This window comes from Cydia pomonella, chromosome 7, assembly GCF_033807575.1.
Source record: "Cydia pomonella isolate Wapato2018A chromosome 7, ilCydPomo1, whole genome shotgun sequence".
Lineage (NCBI taxonomy): Eukaryota > Metazoa > Arthropoda > Insecta > Lepidoptera > Tortricidae > Cydia > Cydia pomonella.
In genome coordinates this window covers 22,658,646-22,683,619 of record NC_084709.1, presented here as the reverse complement: position 1 = coordinate 22,683,619, position 24,974 = coordinate 22,658,646, and the positions used below count along the sequence as shown (strand labels likewise).

Genomic DNA, 24,974 nt, shown 5'->3' with positions numbered 1-24,974 from the left:
GATGCCTACATTATACAAATCAGACCCTGTTCTGGTTCAATACATATTTATCTGCATATTAAAATCAAGGGGCCAGAGGGCATACCGTGAAAAACAAAAATCGACTTTTTGTTATCTGCCTCTATCGCTCTTGTATATTCGAGCGAGGTAGATAAAGAAATTTCGATTTTACTTTTTCGTGGCATGGCCTCAGTTTTTGTTCTTTATTTGCAATGCGCATCTTATTTCGAACGCATGATATTGTAATATGAACCTCAGTATCAGCCTGCGTGTCGTGTTTACAGCTTGTTCTATTTTATTTAGAAAACAAATACTTTTTACAAGTAAAAATGTACAAGATATCCTCAACGGTAATAAAAAGACTTGAAATAGTTAGTGTTGCTTGTGTAAAGTTAAGTTCAACGGCCGAGCGGGTAGTGCAAGAACATGTTATAAAAATAAAACCGTTCGAGGATATACCTGGGCCTAAGAGCTATCCTGTTATTGGGACACTACATAAATATCTGCCTTTACTTGGTAAGTAAATATATAATGAAAAATATATGGTTGAACTGTTTGTATATTCGGCATTTTTAAAATTAATGATCAGTGTTAACGTTTTGTTATAGTGTTAGACCTTAGGTAATAGAAGGTAAAAAAAAAAAAAAAAATGAAAAATATATGGTTGAACTGTTAGTATATTCGGCATTTTTAAAATTAATGATCAGTGTTAACGTTTTGTTATAGTGTTAGACCTTAGGTAATAGAAGGTATGCCCTAGGTAAGTAGGTAGGTTAGGTGATATAGGCATTGATTTAATAATTATGGACAGTCCTTAAGAACCGTGAGATTGAAGACCTAGTGGCTGAACCTAACATCATGGGAGAAAGTAAAGCCCACAGACTCCGTTGGTTAGGCCACCTTGAGAGAATGGACGAAGATCGGAACGTAAAAAGAGCGTACCTGGGTCGCCTAGCAGGAGGACGTCCTATCGGACGCCCTAGGTATCGCTGGAGCGACATGGTGGAGGCGGATCTGCGCGAGCTTCGAGTCGACAATTGGCGAGAGGTCGCACAGGACCGAGAAAAGTGGCGCTGTCTTGTGTCGGAGGCCAAGTCTCATTTTGGGTCGCTGAGCCAACGGAGTAAGTAAGTAAGTTATTTAACATGCCCTGTTAGCTTGTTAGTGTGGATCAAATCTTGGAAACTAGATTTGGCCCACCCCCAATTTCCGATTTCCGAGTGAGCTGAAGATTTTTTAAAGTCGAAAGAAAAGAATGCGAACATTTTCATAAATGTGGTTTTTAATTCATGAATTAACTAGAACTCGGTAGGTAGTCTAAATATAAATACCAGAAAAGTGACAGTCAAAATTATCATGTACGGTCGAGGAAATTGATTCTTTAGCAGTTTATGGTTCACTTTACATTGGACAGCTCTTAGCATAAGTATGTGCAACCAAATTTACTTGAACCACAAATTACTATGGACCCGGGTATGTCCTTAAACTACGTCCACAAGAGAGGTATGGGCATTGTGAATGTCATCTCGCTTTGTGTGGAAGGGCACAGCACAGCGGATGTCATTCCAGATCTAGAGCAGAGCCCAACTGGGGAAGTACCTCCACCTTACAGAAAACCGCAGCCAAATAACACTAGACCCTACTCATAGTGTTGTGTTCCTGCCGATGAGTAAGGTCGCCAGAGCTCAACGAGGGGCGGGAGGGGGTTACAATTATATCAATTAACATCCGTGCTCGTAGTTAGGTACACAAATAAAAAACAAACAAATTAAATTCATGTAAATCGGCTCAGAGGTTTAAGCGTGAAGAGGTAACAGACAGACAGACCGATGCACAGACAGACAAGAGTAATTTTTGCATTTATATTATTAGTAGGTATTTGTTTCTTCCTTCTCCGGTAGAATTCTAGAAGACTCGCGATGAGTAGGTACATGATTTCATTAATTAGCCTTTACGTCTTTGAGGCTTTACGAGTTTGGAACTTCATGTGCTTAATACCTACAGCGTTTGTGCTGCTTAGGCACTAAAAACCTGCACCGTATCATTATTGACTAATAGTTAAACTTGGCTATTTATTTTCGATTTTCTTATTTCTTCATTCACTCCTTATTTTTTTATTCTAACGAAATGTGTAATGAAACGAACATTCCTACAAAAAAATTCCAGGTGACTACAACGCCAACACCCTAGACAAGAACGCTTGGCTCAACTACCGTCGGTACGGCGACCTCGTCCGCGAGCGTCCGGGCGTCCGGCTGCTCCACGTGTACGATCCGGACGACATCGAGGCCGTGTTCCGGCAGGACGACCGGCACCCGGCGCGGAGGAGCCATGTCGCGATGCTGCACTATAGGCTCGGCAAGCCGGAGGTTTATAGCACTGGCGGGTTGCTTTCTACGTAAGATCTTTTACAACATCCGAGGCAGTACTTCGAACGATTATGATTAAGACCCTGATCTTCAATAGCTATTTATTTTAGTTGCTTTCCAGTTTATTATATTTATTGGTGTCACTGGTAACGCATCGTGTGTAGGATTGGATGTATAAAATTACGAAATGTATCTTTTATGGGAAAACCGACTTAACGACGGAAAGTGTCTCTTAAGAGTATTCCATTCCAGACAACCAGGTAGTGAAAAACTATAGGTCTACTTTTTTTATACTACGTCGGTGGTTGTCGGTGGAGACTGCTTACTATCACGCCCGTCTGGTGGTAAGCAGTCTCCATAGCCTATGGACGCCTGTAACTCCAGACGTGTCATGGAGGTGTTACAGATTCAGATTTATTTATTTCTCAATAGCAATACACAATTTTCATTAATACAAACAAAAATATGCACACATAATGAGATCGTCAAAGTAGGTACAGTCAGCATCAAAAGTAGCGGATGAAACAACGCGCCAAAAGTATCTGATAATCCGGATAACTTCTCCAAATATAGAAAAAATTCTAAAATTCGCGCTCAAAAGTATTGATCCGCTACTTTTGATGCTGACTGTACACTAGGTACACATTTTAAACTAACATTTACATTATTTTACAAATTTGAAAATAACAAAATAAAAAATAATATATATAATACAATCACATTTACACATACAATTTGAATAATAATTCGTCAATTATCCGTAGTCTATTTATACATTGATAATTATCATTTAAGTATTCTTTAACGCTATACTTGTATAGTATTAAAATAAAAAGCCTTTTATTTCCTGCAAACTAAGACTATACATTTTGCCATAGCTAAAAAAAAAAACATTTAATCTAGATTTATGAATAACACTAACTTTACTTTTTTTTTTAGACTAATAGTATTTAAAGTGTATAGTATTAACCACTGTTAACTCAGGTCGTTGAAAACTCAGAGAACTCGCTCTTCGTTAACTCCTTGTTGTAACTTGTAGGTAAAAATAAGATTTTTGTTTCGTTTCAGAAATGGCCCAGACTGGTGGAGGCTTAGGAGTGCGTTTCAGAAGAACTTCACAAGCCCTCAAAGCGTCAAGGGCCATGTTGTTGATACAGATGACATTGTGAGGGAATTTGTGCAATGGGTCAGTACAGAGAACGTGACGTCTAACGATGACTTCTTGGGGTATCTGAATAGACTGAATTTGGAAGGTAATTAACATGTTTAAATTTAGAGCCAAGTGAATGCAGTGGAAATGAGAGCGTTGAGAAGTGTGTGTGGTGTGAGATTACGAGATAGAATTCGGAACAGTGTGATAAGTGAAAAGTGTGGACTAAACGAAGATGTAGTGCCGAAAATTTAGAACGGTATGTTGAGATTGTTTGGACACATTTCTTTAAGATGAGATTTGGAAATAGCAAATGATCGAGCGCGTCTTAACTCTTAAGAGTCTCAGACAAGCTCGGCCCAATTTTACCTTCGCATCCAAAGGAGTTTCGTTCTCATTTTAATACTACGTGTTGGATTGTAATGAGCTTTGCACATACAATGATATAAGGTACTTATATCTAGGGCTGAAAGTTGAAAACAAACTAAATAGAGTAAAAAGTTTTGTATGAAAATCTTTAATTCGCTGTATGTTTGTTTCTGCTTGTTTTTTTAACTATGATATGAGGCTACATAAACTAATTACAGCCTTAAATATAACTTATCCTATTGTAAGTACAAAGATTCAGAGCTAAAAACGGAATGAAAATAAAAATAAAAATCTTGGGACAACTTTTTTCCTCTATTCGCTTGCGATTCTGAGTAGGTAGAAAGAACGTAAAAAATCCTAAATCTAAAAAAACTAAACTAAGCTTGTATGGAACGAGCTTGCTTAAACTCTTAATTCGACAAGAAGAGAGTTCTATACCCGAACAGCCCGAAAAGCGAACCTACCTAGTACCTACGTAAAGTGATTGATTACGTTTCAGTAATCGGCAAGGTAGCCTTCAACGAGCGCTTCAACAGTTTCTCAGAGGAAGAGCAAGATCGTCGCTCTCGAAGCAGTATGACGATCAAAGCTGCATTCGGCTCCAACGCGGGAATTATGAAACTAGACAAAGGCTTCCTTTGGAGGAAATTTAAGACGCCCCTGTACAGGAAACTGGCTAATTCTCAAGAATACTTGGAGAAGTAAGGATATCCTTTTATCTTCATTCGAATTACGCGCTTACCATTGTAGTGCAATAGGGTTGTTTCTAATTTTTTGAAACGCTTGTATTACGTTCTATATTAACTAAAAGTTGCCCTAAAATTCAACTTTTATACTTGAAATATCTTAAATTAACAAAATATATTTTGACAGATGCTTTCGCGCCCAAAACGCTCTTTGAAAATTGTGTGACGTCACAGTTTACGGTTTGACACATAACTACATACACACGTAGAAGATACGAACTGTCAACTGACATTTGTCATTTGTTGTTTATCGCCTAACTGTCAACAGTGTCAATCCGAGAGTTGTGACGTCATCTGAATCTTCAATGACGTTTCGAGTTTGGTCACGTGACGTGTGCCAAAAGATATTTTAAATTCAATATTTACAAAAATATGGTCATTACAGGTCCCGTAAAAGTAATTTAACATGTTCTTATAATCCAAAAGAATTTAATGGGATACAATTCTTAGTACTTTAAGGCTATTTGTAATCTTCTTTTGATTCAAATAAATTAAAAAAAAAAAAGCGCCACTTGGTAACGTAATCCTAACTACATGGGTGCGTAGACAAGATGCCAATCATTCTACGCTCCGTAGCGTAGTCATTCCTCTCTTTACCTTTACCACTCTTCCATATTAGTGCTACAGAGAAAGTTGCGTTTCGTTTGCTACGGAGCGTTAACGAACGATTGGCATCTTGTGTACACACCCAGAAGTCTCCTCGGCATGTTTCCAAACTTGCAAAATTGTCGCTTAGAAAATTTTTAGATACTCATATCTTATATAGAAATCAAAATTTTCATTTCTAAAAATGAAATTTCGTGTATCCTGTGGAATATTAAAGAAATTTCTGAGAACTTTTCACTTTTGCGAAAGAAATTACATTGTGATTTTACAAACACAGAAAACTAATTAACTGTTGGTTGACTGGTAGAGAATGCCTTAAGGTATTAAGTCCGCCATTTGTACCTTCATGTATTGTGCAATAAAGATTAAATAAATAAATAAATAAAACTAAGTATTGTTGGGCTATGTTTTGGTTGGTCACGATGTTCTTCTTTATCGAAGAATTTAATTAAGTATATATTTTTGTTGCTTAAATATAAGTTAATGTATAAAATTGCAAGTTTAAATTTAAATATACTTAAGTATTAGGTACTTAACTAATATTAATTTTGTCTTAGGTACCTACTATAGTGATGGCAACCAATATGATAACATCACCTCGGCCAAAAAATCATTGCTTCGGTTTTTCTATTGTTTGACTTAAAAAAAAAATAGAAATGTAATTTTAATTATTTTGCAGGGTAGCGGATAGAATACTTTGCTCAAAATTTCGTTTCTTTTCAATAGATCCTCTGAACCACTCACTTTTAGCGTCTTTTCTACAGCAAAGCAACGTAAATTTGAAAGACATTTTAGGAATGATGGTCGATATTCTAATGGCTTCTATTGATACGGTAAGTTTTAAATAATAAGAGAGCACTTTGTATTGTAAGTTTCAGCGACAAATTATGAACGTAAATGTCAGGTATTATAAAATAAAGTATCTTAGGCCTTTCCTATAGGCCTCATAGACTTTATAATACCAAACAATTTTCAAGTAAAAAAATATTTTCATTGCGATATCTTTATCTACGTATAATTTAATAATTATTTATTTTGTACACAGACGGCGTATTCAACAAGCTTTGCCTTATATCATCTTGCCACCAACCCAGAATGTCAAGCAGAACTGTTCCAAGAGGCCCTTACAATCCTCCCAAGTAAAGATTCTCCGCTGACTCCAGAAGCGTTGTCAAAAGCACATTATCTACGAAGCTGCGTTAAGGAAAGTTTGAGACTAAATCCAGTGTCCATAGGTGTGGGCAGATTGCTTCAAAAAGATATTGTTTTGAAAGGATATCATATACCTAAGGACGTAAGTAACATTATGATATCTAAAAACTCCTAAGTGCTAATTCAAAACGGTAGACGTAATATAGTTTTCCCTGCAGCAGTGAATCCGACTAAATTTCGCAGGTTGGTATTGGTATGCTGTCAGAAATGATAAAACATGTTTAAATTTCGTCACATTGCCTATGTTCTGGCCCTCACGGGCGCAAGCATGTGGCAACTCTATAGATTCTCTACTTGCTTAGAGCCAACCTTAGTTCATAAACTGTATATGTATATTTGTAGTATATTATTGTGTATTCCAGACTGTAATTGTAACCCAGAACATGGTGGCCAGCCGCTTGCCCCAATACGTTCGAGACCCCCTAAAGTTCATCCCGGACCGTTGGTCTCGCAACTCGCCTAACTACGAGAATTTGCATCCGTTCGTCAGCCTACCGTTCGGCTTTGGGCCTCGGTCTTGCATTGCTAGGAGATTGGCTGAGCAGAATATGTGCATTACTTTGATTAGGGTAAGTATCCGTTATCGCCAGAGTTAAAAATTAATTAGTAAACCTTGCTGAAAATATGGTGTATGTAGGTAATGTAGGTCTAGATTAGTTAGCTGTCGGAACTGACCGCTCTACGAGGGCTTGCATACGTTCCTCAGCCTGCCAATGCCGTTCAGATTTTGGCCTCGGTTTTGCATCGCTAGGAGACTGACTGTGCAGAATATGTGCAATATAGTTAGTCAGTTAGTTAATATTATGTACCGTACCGGAGTCCATAGGGGTATGGCAGGGTGAATAGGGATAAAAATCGGAAATGATATTTGACCTGATAATTTCTTAAAAACTTCACACACAAATTGTATGATGTGATTGAAAAGGTGCGAGAGAATAGATTTTATGTATTATAATTTTTGTGGGTTTTTTGTAAGCAATAATCAGGTACTCTTGGTTTTTATTGGAGAACTTTCATAAGGCATTACTAGGAATATACATAACTACAAAGATAATTATCTGATGCGTAGTGATCGCAATGAACAACATTACTGTGCATTTTATAGTTATTTAGATGAATCTGTGTACGTACACAAAGTCATCAGATTTGAATGAATAAATTGTCTTAAAAAAATTGACGGTTGATACACAGGTCTAACTAGATGTAAAAATGAATCAAGCAAGGTAATTAAATTAACTTTATTAGTGTTTGCATTGCACTTCCATTTGTATCCTATAGCCCGTTTTGTAATTAAAATAATTACCACAAGTGTAGTTATCAATTATTTATTTAATTAATTACATTTTTAAGGAACGATGGTAGGAACTATTTTACAACATTAGTCGCTTAATTTTTTTTTCTTTTACAGATGGTACGTGAATTCCAGCTCCAATGGGCAGGCAAAGAGCTTGGAATAAAAACACTGCTCATCAACAAACCGGACCAACCGATAATGTTGGATTTCAAAAATAGAACCACGTAACACATTTTTGAGAATAATAAAGTTTTATCCAAAAAAAGTCTTTTTTTTTAAATTTCCTACAAAACTGGGAATATCTACGAACACGGCAAAAATGACGCAGGTTTGATTTCGACATTCTCCATAGGTCTAAAATTTTTGGAAAACATATTTGGCATCACATGTTGCATTACTAAATTATACACGCACGGCGTAGATCCAATTGGCTGGCTGGGAACCAAAATGTTTTGCGGTTCCTTGGCTTTTTCATTATAAATTGTAACATAGTTCGGGAAGAGCTTTTCGTAAAACGGGTAAGGCATAACGGCTGGTGCACATGGCTCCTCGAATGCTACTTTGACTGGAAGTTCTGGCATCTTTATCTCCGATAGTGCTGGTGGTTGAGGAATGATGATTGGCTCTGGCGCTTTTTCTTCAGTCAGCCAAGGCTCAGGTTGGGAAATCATTACTGGTGGTGAAGGTATTTCAATACGAGCAGGAAGCTCGGGCAGGCTTGCTGGAGGTAACTCAGGTGCCGCTGGTAAAGGTGCTAGAGGTTGAATATACTCCGAGGCTACAATAGGCGCTGACAAGTCTTCAGGGCAAGGCTCTACGGGTGCGGGCACATCTGCTACATAAACCGGCATCGCTGACATCACATAAGGGGGCAATTCTGGAGCTTGCGGGATCGGCATCGGTTCATAATCCACCATGTTGTACTCGGGCATAGGTTGCTGAAGGGCTGCGATAGGTATAAAAGGCATCGGCGCAATTTCAGGCTTGGATGATTCTGGTTCTGGTACATGAATGGGGAGTTCTGGCATTACGAATGCTGGTAATTCCGGGGCAGCGGGTAGTGGAGCTAGCGGGATCGATGCTGAAATATCATCTTCTAGGCACGGCGCAGCTGGCTTGGGTACTTCTAGTTCTACCATTTGAATTGCAGGGAGTTCCGGCATTATGAAAGTTGGTAACTCTGGAGCGGCTGGAACAGGTGCGATTGGCTCGACGTAAGCGGGGATCGGCGCTAGAATTGGCTCATCTAGGCTCGGTGCAGCAGGCATTGGTGCTGGTTCTGCCACTTGAATTGTGGGAAACTCTGGCATTACGAAAGCTGGTAATTCTGGGGCAGCAGGTACAGGTCCTAGTGGTTCCACGTAAGCGGGGATTGGCGCTGGAATTGGCTCATCTTCTAGGCATGGTGCAACAGGCTTGGGCAGTTCTGGTTCTACCATTTGAATTGCGGGGAGTTCTGGCATTATGAAAACTGGCAATTCTGGAGCTGCAGGCATGGGTGCCAGAGGCTCAATGAACGCCGTGGTGAGGGCTGGAATTGGCTCATCTTCCAGGGAAGGTGCAGCAGGAAGCTCTGGCATTACGAAAACGGGTAATTCTGGAGCGGCTGGCAGAGGAGCTAGAGACTCAATATACCCCGGGATCGGTGCTGGGACTATAGATGAGCCATCTAGGCACGGCGTGGCGGGCTTTGCTGCTACCACATGAATGGGAATCTCTGGCATTACGAAAGCGGGTAATTCGGGAGGCTGTGGCACCGAAATAGATTCTAATTCAATAGTATTTGAATTTATTTCAACAATCTCTTCGGGTGCAGGTTTCTCTTCTACCTGAGATTCATGTATTTCCATAGGTGGTAGGACCGGAGCTGCAGGAATATTTACAGGCATTACGGGAATGTCTGCATATTCATCAGATTCAGGAACGGGTGCTGGTGATTCCTCAATAATTACGGGAACGGGAAACTTCGGGATCGTCATTGGTGGAAGCACAGGCGGCTCAGGGATCACTACAGGTTTGAACTCTTCAATCGGAGCTGGCAATTCATCCATTTGCAACTGCGGTCTATCGCATTTTTCAACTATCAGTGGTGCGATGTATGTCGTAGGCGCAATAAGCTGTGGCTTGAATTGTGAGAGTGCTGGCTGCATAAACTTGCAAATTATTGGAGCTAGTTCGGGGCCGGATGGGCAGCCATTAGATTTGAAGGCTATGCCCATGTGAGGAAAAAATTGAGCCGATGCTAATGTTGCTCCAAACAGGAACAGTATTGCCGCTTTCGTGATCTGAAATAATTAAGTATTAATAATGATAAAGATAAAGATAGTAGGCATATTACAATGCGCGTATGAACGTCAAATAAAGCTGCACCGGCTCTAACCCTACACATCTGACCCGAGAAGATTTAAATTCCCCTTCAATTGGAGGAGGCCATGAAATATTAGGTAGGTACCTAACATCGTTGACAATGAACTGACTGTGAACTAATGACAATTCATGTCTATGCAATATTGTCTAATATTGTGAATACTTATATGGCGTTATGCATTAAGCGCGATACAAGCCTCAATATTAATATTTTGGATTAATCTGTAGTGTTGACTTATGTATTTGTAAGAAAGGGATAAAATATTAATAAAGTACTTTAACCTTGTAATACTTTATGAATAAAGGATAAGGGCCACTAATTGAGTGTTACTGTTAGAGTTAACTAATTAAAATGATGGTCTTTAGCTGAAAGTTGATATACGTAATTAATTTGTAATCAACATGGGCCTTTTTAGATATCTTAAGCAGGTATTTAAATTTTTGTAAATTATTTATTATTTTTTTTACAAAATATCTAAGTACTTACCATGATCCCGAAGTTTGTTCTAAGACAATTAGTTTGGAAATGATGTTAAATAAAAAATGTTTCTTCAATTTATACTATGATCGACAAGTTGACGAGTCGATTAAAATTAGTATGTTTCTGAACCAGTCGCTTAATTAGCAAGAAAATAAATACGGGTTGAAGCTGCTACTAGGCATAAAATAATATTTTTGAGGAGGGTTCCGTTACAGCTTGTAATTTGTTGTAATTCTGTTATTAATATTAGGTACGTTTTATGTAAATAATTACAAAATGAGTAATAAAGCAGCCGGCAAAAAACTTTAACTTTAATTAGAAATTGTTGAATTCGAAAATATAGGTATAGACTAGTAATAAATCAGACGTGTACAGTTAACTAAGCTCATTTTAATTGTAATGTTTGTTTGGAGACATGGCAGGAAGATATTAAATGAGGTGGGAATTAAAGTCAAATAAGGTCAAAGGGAAGGGAAAACCATCTTTGGGCTAGAACTCGTTTTTAGGGTTCCGTAGCCAAATGGCAAAAAACGGAACCCTTATAGATTCGTCATGTCCGTTTGTCTGTCCGATTATGTCACAGCCACTTTTTTCCGAAACTATAAGAGCTATACTGTTCAAACTTGGTAAGTAGATGTATTCTACGAACCGCATTAAGATTTTTACTCAAAATTAAAATAGAAAAAAAAAAAAACAATAAATTTTGGGGGTTCCCCATACTTAGAACTGAAACTCAAAAAATCTTTTTTCATCAAACCCATGCGTGTGGGGTATTTATGGATAGGTCTTTAAAAATGATATTTAGGTTTCTAATATCATTTTTTTCTAAACTTAATAGTTTGCGCGAGAGACACTTCCAAAGTAAAAAAATGTGTGCCCCCCCCCCCCCGTAACTTCTAAAATAACAGAATGAAAAATCAAAAAAAAATATATGATATACATTACTATGCAAACTTCCACCGGATATTGGTTTGAACGAGATCTAGTAAGTAGTTTTTTTTAAATACGTCATAATTGGTACGGAACCCTTCATGGGCGAGTCCGACTCGCACTTGGCTGCTTTTTGTATACGTAAGTCGCTCAGAAATAGTCAGAAAGCAAGAGTTTCACTTCTGCTCTACCGACATTCGGTAAGGGAAGTATACAACAATACAATACTCTTTATTGCACACCTCACAAAATGAATAGAATCAGGCGTTACTTTGTGGAAATCCATATTAATTAATACAAAAAATATTACTTTGTCAATCCGCGGAAAAAAATTTTTTTCACGGATTAGCAAAGTAATATTTTTTGTAATAATTATTAACACCTCATATAGTTTACAATAAATGTACAGACACGTATACAAAGTCAATTGGATAGAGGTAATAACAGGCGGCCTTAACAGCGATCTCTTCCAGACAACCTTTGGGTATCGGAGACAATAAAAATAGAATATACGGTAGGTGGCGCAATAGATGTGTTGGTAGCGGGTGGAGTATGTGTCCAAACGCAAGAGTTCAAAGCGACGAAAGTGCTTGTAGACAAAAAAGTGAGTGAAGAAGTGAGAGAGAGCTGAACGCGGGTGCGGATTGTTAGTCGCCAACACGCTTGTAACATCTCTGGGGTTGCAGGCGTCCATAAGCTACGGATACTGCTTACCATCAGGCGGGCGGGATGCTTGTTTGCCACCGACGTCGTATAAAGAAAGACAGTCTTATCCACATTGACCTTAATAAGTACCTTTAAACGCCCTTTTAAACATTGTCTATGATATTTGGAATACTCTGTTGACTCGATATGTTATTTTTTAAGCTCTCGGAAAAAATCTAATCACATAACGCAGACGTCAGGTTTGTGCCGTCAGGAAACGGTTGGCCTATACGTTTTCAAGATAAAATGGGAATATGGAAACATGAATTTATTCTTATACCCGGGCTGGGCTTATGGGTACAGCCGCCACCGGATATATATATATGAACACGCTTCTATTGTCAAGGAGTGCGTGTTCAGATATTTTTGAGCATCTCGGCCGCTCAAATATATCTGATGGCGACTGTACTCAAGTCAGACCAAGCTAACCCTCAAAGGCCTCAAATAATGCTATGGTATTTACAATCACAAAGCGTGGAAATGTCGTCATTAATGTCACGTTTATTTATTTAATCTCTTTAGCACAATACATGATAGTACAAATGGCGGTCTTAATGCCTTAAGGCATTCTCTACTAGTCAACCAATGGGCTAACCAGAAAGATTCAGTATTATGATTTCTTTTTTTTTCTATGAAAATATGACTTTTAATGACACTCCCTCCACTTGTTCTGTTTAAGTTGCTGCAAAGTTAATTTAGTCGAATACTATATGCTATTAAACTAACATAGAGTTTAAAGGGTTCCGGTTTCATTTTTAGTAAGTGAGGAACCCTAATGAAGTCAATAATTAGGTGAAGAAATAGTAGTCTTGTCTAATTAACAAATAATATGTATATTATTTGAGGGTTAGAAAGCAATTATGACTAATAACTTATTTAGCGGATATATCAAATTACAACCGAGAGCAAGTAAAACGGATCATTTTGTGTGGAAATTCATTACAAAATAACTATTTCTCATTGCTATTGAGTGTAAACTTAAAAAATGACCTTTGTAATGCCTTCTGGGTTAAGCAATGACATGTTTTACAAGGAAGTAATTAGCGAAGGGCTGGTATTCTGTACATCGTGTCATTCGGAAAAATCGCGTTAATAGTTTCAACTGCGGTACTGTGTGGCTGTGAATCCTATACACTGTATCTACAGTACTTTGTCTATGGGAGTTACAGTGTATTGCATTTACAGGGTACCACGTCTACTCTACATACAGCAGTTTATCTTTAAAGAAGGATAACCAATTATGTAGTTTCTACTTCTACAGGGGTTTTTAAAATAAAATGAACTACGCGGCCCGTTTCTATGTATTTGAGTTTATTAAATAAGCAAAAATAAAATAGGTCGGCGGTCCGGATCGGGGACCGCCATTTGGTGACCCCTGGGTTAGAGGCTCTTATATCATGGACATATTTCTTTCTTTACTAGAAAAAGTGCGGTCAAGTGGACCTTTTTACATTCACACGTGGGACGTGGGGCAGGCACTGACATATCGCTTATCGAGCAATGCATGAAGTTTATGGGTCACCCCACAGCGTCTCTTGAGCGTCGGTGCGCAGTTGCGTCAACATTGCGTCGAGCAGCAGCCATAGAGTTGACTAGACTCCGACGCTCGGGAGATGCTATACTTGCCGCAAAACTAACTGGCCACTGAGATCATAATGCTATCTCCTTTACCCTTGTTAAGACCAACCAAGAGTGAAAGAAATGGCATTATGACCTGACCGGCCAGATAGTTTTATAGTGTGGGGTGGCTGTGAAACGGCGCAGCAACGCAGAAATTTAGGGTATTATGTGAAACTCAATATAGGTTTCTCATTTATTTAAATTTCTTAATATACCAAAATAGTCTTTTATGAGTAATTACGGAACTCTTGAAAAATATTATTAAGGCCCGCAATAAAATAAACATTTTGACAGTAATAACAGATTTTAATTGTTTTTAACTTAAGAGTTACAAATAACAATATTTGGTACCGTCACAACAGGAGGATATTTTTAATTAGTGAAAATAATCGCTAGGGTCAGAATATCCTAAAGATATAAGAAATTGTCTAGTTTACTCGATAGTAGGCTAAAACTAAAATTAAATCTTTATTAGTTACAGCACGTTACAGCTCTTTTCACAGACTTTCCAGAAGTTCTAAGGACTCACTATGCAATCCCCTATTATGATCAAATGCCGTAATGTCCTCGAGTTGTAGCTCACATCGTTCTATCATCAATGAGCTTGTGGTCGAAAGTAGATCTACATTAAATTTTTTTTTTTCAAATTTTTTTAAATGTATAGGTTCGCCATGTGTATACTTTACTACATAGGCTAGTTTTTACGTATAAGCTATTATAAAGGGTTTGATAGGATTCCTCGAGGAGCTGGGCTGGCAGGACTAGCCCACCCCCACATGTCACGCAAAAAAGGCGCCAGTCGTCGAGTTGCGGAAAATCGCCCGTATACAATACAATACAAAAGCCCTAAAACGATTTTTCATACTTTCTAATATTTTATCTTCTTACTAATTTCAAGTCCCTGCTCAAATCGGCCCAATTACAAACTCTTAACCCTTTTAGTCCCTTAATCCCTTAGGGGACGAATTTCCAAAAACGCTGAAACTACTTTTGTTCTAATATAATTTCCACAAAGTTCCTAACTCAAAATAAAACTTGAATGCTTTACAACAGTTCAACCCCTTTTTAACCTCCTCAGGAATTGAATTTTTCAAAATTGCTTCTTATCTCTTATACACTTTATAGATGTAACCTCGTGTGCAAATTTCTTCTGCAAAGACCATTAGCTTCGTAGGCAGGGTCACTACCCACTAGGTTAAACCGGTCGTCAAACTAAATATTTTTACACAATTTGATGTATTTTAATCATATCTATATACGGTCGGGCCGTTTGATTTATTCTCGATTTTTTAATTATTATTATTTTTACTCATAGTGTTGTGTTCCTGCCGGTGAGTAAGGTTGCCAGAGCTCAACGAGGGGGGTGGGGTTAGGGTCGGCAACGCGCATGTAACTCCTCTGGAGTTGCAGGTGTACATAGGCTACGGAGACTGCTTACCATCAGGCAGGCCGTATGCTTGTTTGCCACCGACGTAGTATAAAAAAAAATTATAAGTGTTAGGAGCGAAAAACAGGTTTCATACAATTTTTTAAAAGTTCCTAACTCTTATAAAAAAGTTAAAATCGATAATAATCTAACGGTCGGGCATAGCTATGATTGAAATACATCAAATTGTGTAAAATATTTTCCATAATGTCAATATTCAGGGAGGAAAATGAGGATTACGTTTGTATGGAGAATCGATCGTCCCCTATCCTCTTAAGCTTAAATTCTTATAATTTCTGTGATACAAGTTTAACGATTAACGTACTCACCGTTCGCTCATCTTTCTCTGTCACTCTAATTACGTCTTGATTGGAGTAAAAGAGAAAGAAGCCCGCAATTTGCGAATTTCAATTTTCGCCGTTGTAAGCCTGTACTGAGGCGAAAAATTGCCTAATTTATTTTATTTGATATTTTTGACTAACTTTGTTGTGACTTATTTTTTATATTTATAATTGTTCATTTTAATTTTTGAATTAGGTTTAGGATTAAAGAACTTTATTCTTATAAAGAATTATATAATTCACTTACATGAGAAAATTCACATGTTAAAACTAAGTCTAAGCATACATTTGTCTTTTGTAGAAGTCGCCGAATTCCTTTAGTGGTTAAATTTACTATATTTTTTTGTGAAAATGCTTTTTCTCTAACTAGCTAAAACTATTTTTTCGTATTGCCTCGATAAAAACGCATTTTCACTAGATAAAACTTCAAGTTTTCAGTAAGGCCTCGATGGAAACTATAGTTTTAACACTTTCGGTGCCGGGTTCCCTGTTTCTACTAAAGAATAAACACACGTACGTGTTCTTGGCAGTGAATGTGTTGAATAGCTTTTTCAGTGAAAAAATATTTTAAAGAAAACTAATTTAGACTAGACGATACACATGACACCAAAAATCTCTTTTTTCTAAGGTTACATTATAAAATGCATACCTCCGCACCCATCTCCGCTTCGCTGCTTCGCGCGTTGTAAGTTGTCATACAATATGTGGTTCAAAGTAAAGGTAGGAAGGGAAATCAAAACAAGAAGGATTTCACTTTACAATTTATTAATTTCAAACTGGGACCTTTCTTAAATACGATGCATGTACGGATTGTACGGTAATGATGAAAGCACAACATTTCGGTTCACGAAGATATTGTGAGCAGGGAACAAGACCGGCCCAGTCGCTGGTGCAGGGAAGGCGTGCATCGAGATTGCTGGACGTACAGGCAATTTCACCACTGGTGCTATCACAGGCTCGCAAGGGTCAGCAACTATGGTTGGTTCAGGGATAGGAACGATCGGCATTGGCACAAGTTCTGGTAGTGGCATAGGAACAATCGGCATTGGTACAGGTTTAGGAACTACGTCAGTAATGCAAGGTTCTTCAATGACCATTGGTGCAGGGATTTCTACGCGGACAGGAATTTCTGGGAAGGGCGCTGGGGGAAGCAGAGGGGCAGGCGGGATGGTTAACGGCTTAATAATTGACCCAGGAATAGCCTCAGGAAATACAACCGCCGGAGCTTCAGGGACCAGCATAGCTTGATAGTCAATCCCATTCACCACCGTCTCTGATATATCAGCTCCATGAAACTCGACAATTTCAGGCAAAGCTGGCATCTCTAGCGGCGGCAACACAGGTGCAACAGGAACGCTCACAGCTGACGAAATCGCGACTGGAGCAGGTTCACAGGGCTCCACAATAGGCATCGGTGGTATAGGCTCTGGGATCACAGGTACCGGGAATTTCGGGACCGTGATTGGTGGCAGTATAGGCGCTTCTGGGATCACTATAGGCTCACGTGCTGGCAATTTGATTTCCAATTCAGGCTTGTCGCATTTCTCGACGATTAGCGGTGGGATGTAAGTTGAAGGCTTGATCAGTTGTGGCTTGAAGAGTCCCAAGTTTGGCTGCATGAATTGGCAGATGACGGGCGCTAAAGCAGGGCCGGAGGGACAACCACTTGTGCGGAGATATGGCATTAGGGACATATCGTCGGGCGTGGGTCTTAGCAGTCTTGGCACGAATTGGGCTGACGCTATGGTCGCTCCAAAGACAAACAGCAATACTGTTCTTGAAATCTGAAAGAAATAATAATAATCTTAGTGTAGGATATGACGACACCAATGTGTGAAAATTTTAATCTGTTAAATTGTAATATGCCTAGGACCTAATAGCTGTTTGTTATTTTCCTGGGTTTTTTACGGTTCCGTAGTCAACTAGGAACCCTTATAGTTTCGCCATGTCCGTCTGTCTGTCTGTCTGTCTGTCCGAGGCTTTGCTCCGTGGTCGTTAGTGCTAGAAAGCTGAAATTTGGCATGGATATATAAATCAATAAAGCCGACAAAGTCGTACAATAAAATGTAAAAAAAATTTTTTTGGGTACCTCCCCTACACGTAAAGCGGGGATGAACATTTTTTTTGCTTCAACCCTACAGTGTGGGATATCGTTGGAAAGGTCTTTCAAAACTAAGAGGGGTCTTCAACAAACATTTCTTGATAAAGTAAATATATTCGGAGATAATTGCTCCGAAAGAAAAAAAGAATGGGTCCCCCCCTCTAACTTTTGAACCATAGGTCCAAAAAATATGAAAAAAATCTTGGAAGTAGAGCTTAAGAAAGACATTAAATGAAAACTATAGCGGATATGATCGATTTAGCTGTTTTTGAGTTATCGCAAAAAGTTCCCCTTCATAGTAAAAAGACGTACACCCACAGTTCATCCCTTGGTTAACAATCTACCATACTTTAATCGCCAGTTTAGCTTATTGTGACGGAAGAGTAACTACGGAACCCTACTCTGAGCATGGCCCGACATGCACTTGGCCGGTTTTTTCTTTGTAATGTTAGTACATTAGTCTGTCGTGGCATCACCGAATGGGCTCTACGGCAGACCAGAGCTACAGCGCTATAGAATTGGGTCCATTTCGTGATGCGCACTTTATGTTCTGTTCTTCTGTCTTTGTTGCCTGTACACGATTGTACTTGTTTGTGACTATCTCGAAAAAATGTTTTTTTTTTTTTTATATCTTTGACACAGTAAGGTTTTTTTCAATTAAAAAAGGGAACTTACCATGATCACAGTAGTTTGATGACGGACGGCAATAACTAAGTAACGATTGAAAGTAAAAGTACCCTAATTTATATCTGCATTACTTTTAGTAGTTCCCGTTTCTTGAGAAATTTTGGCTAGCACGTCAAACCTGTGCGCTAATTATTCTTCTATAGTTTTGCGTTAATCACTTTTGAATACGTACCTTCCCCGTTATTTGTTTAAAATAAAAGATATGCGATTAATTACTAAGGTACTTAACAAGTATATTAACGTATTATACTAGCTCTTGAATATTATATACGTTCGTGGAAAAAGGGCTCCGTACATGAAACATATTCAAGTAAAATGAACGGTATAAAATTCAAATATTCAAAATAAATAAAAAAATCTGTATCAAGGCAAAGGCTGTTTCACAAGTCAATACAACATTTACAGTTACATTAACATCATCCAGTGAAATTAAAAATACATGTCGCGACATTCACACATACAACAGCCGTCTACAACTTGACATTGGCAGAATCCATGTTGTTAAAATTGGCGAGGAGTTAAAGCCATTCAGGAAAAAAACCTACAACAGCTAATGCGTGGTTAAACACTACATTATAATAATCTTAAAATAACTAATTACTACAATATAACAGAAATGTATAAGTCTCCATGGCTAATATAATAACACGTAACATTTGGGGATGTAAATAATGTTTTCATCTATAAAATAATAATGTGCGATTAAATAGATATAATGAGTTGACATGTAAAATAACTATATTTTATCAATAAAGTTTTGATTGATTGATTGATGTAAAAGGTCCTAATAAGATTTGGAGGTGTAAAGGCTCTCCGAGCGTTAATATGAAATTATATGAAATAAATATATTAAAAAGCGCTGGTGGCCTAGCGGTAAGAGCGTGGGACTTGCAATCCGGAGGTCGCGGGTTCAAACCCCGGCTCGTACCAATGAGTTTTTAGGAACTTATGTACGAAATATCATTTGTTATTTACCAGTCGCTTTTCGGTGAAGGAAAACATCATGAGGAAACCGGACTATTCCTAACAAGGCCTAGTTTACCCTCTGGGTTGGAAGGTCAGATGGCAGTCGCTTTCGTAAAAACTGGTGCCTACGCCAAATCTTGGGATTAGTTGTCAAGCGGACCCCAGGCTCCCATGAGCCGTAGCAAAATGCCGGGACAACGCGAGGAAGAAGAAGATGAAATAAATATATTAAGCAATCATAAAAATAAAATAAATAAAATATTTACAATGCTAAATACAATATTATATTCAAAAAGATCTGTGCAAGCTGTACCGGGTGTAAAGGTGCCCATCACGCTTTCCGCTTTTTATACTTAATCTACTAATACCTAATGGGAATTCGCAAGTTGAATAAAGTAGGTATTTTGGGAATTACGCACCTACTATGTTTAATTTCTTAAAAAATTTAGATACTTATAAATCGACTTAATTTGCATGCGCATACATGCAAAAATTATAAAAACAAAGATACACTTAGGGTACAAGGTAACTTCATGGAACCCTAATTTCAAGTAATTGTTTCAAATCAGTATAATAACCTTTACATCAATGCGGATGTTTAGGTGGAAGTATGAGTATCGTAATTAGCAGATTATGACACAGTTTTGTATTTAAGCTGACGCTTACATTGTATTTGACAGCAGTCGGCTTTCGAGTTAACTGATCCATCAACATGAATACCGTAAGTACTCTTTATTGATATGATTAGATCTCTATGAGGATAAAAAACAAATCCCGAACGCTTTGTACTAGAGACGAATTCTAAACCTTTGAAAAATGCATTAATCGTTGAGTTTTAGTGTCTCACGTTCATAATTTATTTTTATTTAATTTAACATCGCATCCGCCAAAGGAGCAAAGGTCATCCTCACTTCTTAGATACATGGCACACCAAGAATAAGCGGGCATCTCGCTCGTTTCTTCCTAGAACGTGCGGAATGTGGAATGAATTGCCTCCTGAGGTATTTCCTTTGCGCTACGATATCGACATGGGATTCTTCAAGAAGCGGGTATTTAGGGTTCTCAAGGGTCGGCAACGCTTAAGTGGCTCCTGATGTTGCTTATGTCCATGGGCAACGATGACCGCTTCCCATCAGGCGGCTCGTCTGCTCGTTTGCTGACTATACAACCTTAATTGTGTAATAATACCCTTATTAAATACGTGACAAAGAGAAACTATACCTAACGTGAGAGTTTCGTATATTTTAGCTTAATTTAGATACAATTTATATATCGCCTATTTAATATTCTATATTTAAAATGTTGTCCTCTATATTTTACAGTTCATCATCTTGTCATGCTTAGTCGCCGTCTCCCTAGCCATGGGAGTCCCTCGTAGCCCCCTCGAGGCAGCAGCGGCCCGTCGTGCGCTCCCCGCGCTCCAGCACGAGGAAATCCACGACGAATTCGGGCAGTACGCGCTCCGTTACGTCACGGCCGAGGGCACCGTGGTGTCCGAGCGAGGTCGCCTGATCCCTTCCCCCAGTGGCGGACATGTCCTCGTCACCGAGGGAGAGACCTCGTACATCGGCGACGACGGCAAGACCCACATCACCAAATACAGCGCTGGTCTTGATGGATACAAAGTTGAGGAGTTGACCGCTTGATTTTGCTTTTCAAATTCAGAGCCATCTAAATCACAAACTTATAGTTTACGGTTTTGGACTATGAAATGTAGGCTGGTACAGTGAATAAATGTGTACAGTTCCCAAATGTATTTATTCCTATTGAAATTCCTTATCCTTTCTGCTGTCGCTTAAATATTTTAGCTTACTTACATAATTACAAAAGCGCTGGTGGCCTAGCGGTAAGAGCGTGCGACTTTCTATCCGGAGGTCGCGGGTTCAAACCCCGGCTCGTACCATTGAGTTTTTCGGAATATAAGTACGAAATATCATTTGATATTTACCAGTCGCTTTTCGGCAAAGGAAAACATCTTGAGGAAACCGGACTAATCCCAACAAGTCCTAGTTTTACCCTCTGGGTTGGAAGGTTAGATGGCAGTCGATTTCGTAAAATGTAGTGCCCACGCCAATTTTTGGGATTAGTTGTCAAGCGGACCCCAGGTTCCGATGAGCTGTGGCAATATGCCTGGAAAACGCTAGGAAGAAGACTTACATAATTACAAAAATATACCTAGCTGGTTGACCGGTACACAATGCCTTAAGACATGATGCGTTGTGCAAATGTATGAATAAATATATACCTACCTAATATTATTACAGGAAAGAGGCTACAGGTATTAATGAAAACTAGAACCCATTAAGTACATGACGACATTGATTAATTATTGGTTACTTAGCTACTATGTAAAATTAGCGGCAAGTATAAGTTAAATGTCACTTTTCTACAAATTCATTGCATATTCATCGGCACCCACGTTAAGGTAATGTCTCAAGGAATACTTGTAATTTCGTCATGATCATGATATTTTTCACTACACCAGTTGTTAAAGGCTCTCTTGATTATTCGAAAACTGATGAGAAAGTTGCATTTTATCCACACGTGGGGCAAAGTAAGCTGATGCAAATTTTGAGTAGTTTCCTTAAGTTGGCTGGTAGAATTGACTTTTAAATGATATATATAAAAGTTCTTTTGGATGTAACTTGGTTCGATTTTGTTTGATATTTTACGGTTAGTATTTTCATTGCGTCGGTGTCGTGAAAAATGTTGTGTTTCATTCGGTGGCAAAATTTGTGTGACTCTCGTGCCTTAAAACCCTCGCAACGCTCAAGATTTCAAGATTTTGGAAACTTTCGCTTGCTCGGGTATCAATATTAGCATGAGCGGTTAAATAACAACGTTTCCCAGTTGTCAATCAATCAAATCATTTATTTGTTAGAATACAGTCAAGTGGATGTTATCAAATACATTTCAAAGATCAGTGTATTCAGCCAGCTAACGGACATACAAATCTTATATTCATAAATAAGATTAATCTAATGTATACTACATTATACTAAATTTAATAACTATGCGGAATATGGTTAAAATATCCATTTAAAGAGTAAAAAGCATTTTGTACTAAAAAGTCCAATAAATGTTTCCTAAATACAGGCATTTCAGATTCTCTTATTGAATTGGGTAATTTATTATACAATTTGGGTGTCAGTTTAAAATTACATACCATTTACTTTTTTCAGATGTTACTCTTAACTCTGTGTCTTTTTGGAATTGCAATGGCGGCTCCAATCATTTCGGAAGAACTAGCAACAGCAGAGTCCCGTATAACAGTACCTCCATACATCTCCATAGCATACCCAGCTAAATTCATTCCTGTCACTATGGATATAACGACCATAGCTAAAGAAAATATAGAATTGGTGCCAGAAGCAAAAGAAACAAATGTCGACTCAAAATCTACGAAACTGATTGCTGTCTGTCAAAGAAATCGCGGCATCTCCGATTGGTTCTCTTTTTTACCTTCATTACCATCCTTATCCTCCTTTTTGCCCTCATTACCATCCTTACCATCCATGTCATCGTTATCTTCCATGTTGCCATCGACGTCTTCATTACCCTCCATCTCATTGCCCAATATAACACTTCCTCCTTTAATAAACAACTTGAATTTCTTCCCTTCTTTCACTTATAATAATCCTAAGAATCCTAAAAGTGTGTATAGATCATATTATACAAGTTATCCAGGTGGTGTAATTTTTCAGGTTCCTAGACCGTAATACATACATACATACATACATACATACATATAATCACGCCTATTTCCCGAAGGGGTAGGCAGAGACCACGGATTTCCAATTGCTACGATCCTGACATACCTCTTTCGCTTCCTTCACTTTCATGACATTCCTCATACACGCTCGTGGGTTTAGGGTGCTCTTTACCTGGCCTTTCTTCAGGATTTCCCCGATTTGATCAGAGAAAGACCGTAATAAATAGATATATTTACAATTAGGTAAATTATGTGTTTTGTAAATTGTATTTGTATAAGTATTTATAGTTGGTTTGAATAGTTATGAAATAAAATTCATGCTAGTTCAATACAGAGTTCTTCCTAGTTTATTGTAGTTTTATTTTTGAATTTAATGTAGTATGTGCGTTACCACAAACCTAAAGGTACTTAATGTTTATTTTGAGAAACCCCTATCATAACTTTTGCCAGTCTCGCATTTGCCTATCGGCCTGATTCGAATTTTAAGATACGTCAAATATTACGTCTAGATACGATATGGATCGGATATGTCAGTGTCAAAAGTGACGTTCGTTGAAACAAAAAGTAATATTTGACATAATTATCTTAAAGTTCGAATCGGGCAGTATATATTATGAATTTTGTGTTAATTTTAGCAAAAAGTGGATAAATCAGAAACGTGATCATTTGATCAACAAGAATGTCACTGTCGATACTACTTTCCGACGTATTTCAAACTTTGGTTACCTTCAAGGCAATACAAAATTGATTAAAAATATTTTCACCTCAGCAGCTCGTTCAAAGCCTACTTTCGTCACTCCAAGTGACCTTTTTAGCGCAAAAGCTAAAACAAGCCGGTGCTGACACAACTTAAGCTCAGCAGTTGCAAAGCAAATGGGTACGTTGATACGGGTTTATGGCAGGGTTCCCTTTCTCAAAATATCCTTATTGGGTTTCTTCCCTTAAACAAATGAAAGTAAAATAGAGATGAGATATACTCAGACTCACCCACTTTATTATTTATTTATTTATTTAATCTTTATTGCACAATACATGAAGGTACAAATGGCGGACTTAATGCTTAATCTGGTCAAGTTTAAAAGCCTTGTAAAAAAACACTTACTTGAATTACAAATGCAAATATAAAACAGCGATATATATATATACACTCACACATATTCAAATCCCGTACATCACCAGCTACCTTAATGCACCCAACCACAGTAACAACAGCACAGCAGATGACACATGTAAACAGTTACAATCACACGATACGCTAACCACTTGACTGTAATATTGTAATACAAATAGTTCTTTACGCATTACTGTTGTTTCATAACTGCTCATCATTTTACATAAGTTTTGTTTTCGTTGTAAGTAAAAATGCTTAACGGCTCAGAAAAGATCAACATTTAAATACTTTGTCAGACCTCTACAAAAAGGGGCCAAACTGAAAACCAGCGCTGGACGCCAGTCTAGCATATGCTGAGCTTGGTACCCACAGCCAACATGTCTTGCTAATTTTGATTACCATTTAGTTTAGACAATAAGTTAGTACTTAACCTAGAATAATTTAGTACATACTTAACCTAGACTTTATGTATTGTTTGTATTGTTTTTCTTTGTATCATCATGTTTTGGCAATAAAGTGTTTTTGATTTGATTTGTTTTTGATTTAATGCCACTTTGTCAGTAGAAAAAGGCAAAAGTTCAAATTTTGTATGGGAAGTAAACTCATCAAGCCTGCATTTTTTAAATTTGCCGCCATTTTCTACAGACAAAGCGAGTGTGCCAGAGTATAATTTGTTGTAAACACGCGACAAGCTTTAAATGTCAATTGTTTAGAGGCAAGCTCAACCTTATAATTCAAATACAACCTACTTAATCTTTCCGGTATAACATTGGTTAACTGG

At 38.0% G+C, this 24,974-nt stretch overlaps 3 protein-coding genes across 3 annotated transcripts; 2 read left to right on the top strand and 1 right to left on the bottom strand.

Moving 5' to 3' along the window:
* Window positions 1–76: 76 nt before the first annotated feature.
* On the top strand, window positions 77–8,001 carry LOC133520155 (cytochrome P450 302a1, mitochondrial). The gene is made up of 8 exons (XM_061854526.1): window positions 77–516; window positions 2,167–2,398; window positions 3,438–3,622; window positions 4,388–4,589; window positions 5,920–6,073; window positions 6,286–6,534; window positions 6,815–7,021; window positions 7,861–8,001. Exons 1-8 carry the CDS (start codon window positions 330–332, stop codon window positions 7,972–7,974), a joined length of 1,530 nt encoding a protein of 509 aa, XP_061710510.1. The 5' UTR covers window positions 77–329; the 3' UTR covers window positions 7,975–8,001.
* LOC133519529 (titin-like) lies at window positions 7,764–18,702 on the bottom strand. The gene is made up of 3 exons (XM_061853534.1): window positions 18,393–18,702; window positions 16,543–17,400; window positions 7,764–10,031 (listed from the first exon to the last, which is right to left on the bottom strand). Exons 1-3 carry the CDS (start codon window positions 18,393–18,395, stop codon window positions 8,049–8,051), a joined length of 2,844 nt encoding a protein of 947 aa, XP_061709518.1. The 5' UTR covers window positions 18,396–18,702; the 3' UTR covers window positions 7,764–8,048.
* Window positions 18,703–19,994: 1,292 nt separating this feature from the next.
* On the top strand, window positions 19,995–21,126 carry LOC133520154 (uncharacterized). Its single transcript, XM_061854525.1, has 2 exons — window positions 19,995–20,091; window positions 20,693–21,126. Exons 1-2 carry the CDS (start codon window positions 20,083–20,085, stop codon window positions 21,014–21,016), a joined length of 333 nt encoding a protein of 110 aa, XP_061710509.1. The 5' UTR covers window positions 19,995–20,082; the 3' UTR covers window positions 21,017–21,126.
* Window positions 21,127–24,974: the final 3,848 nt, after the last annotated feature.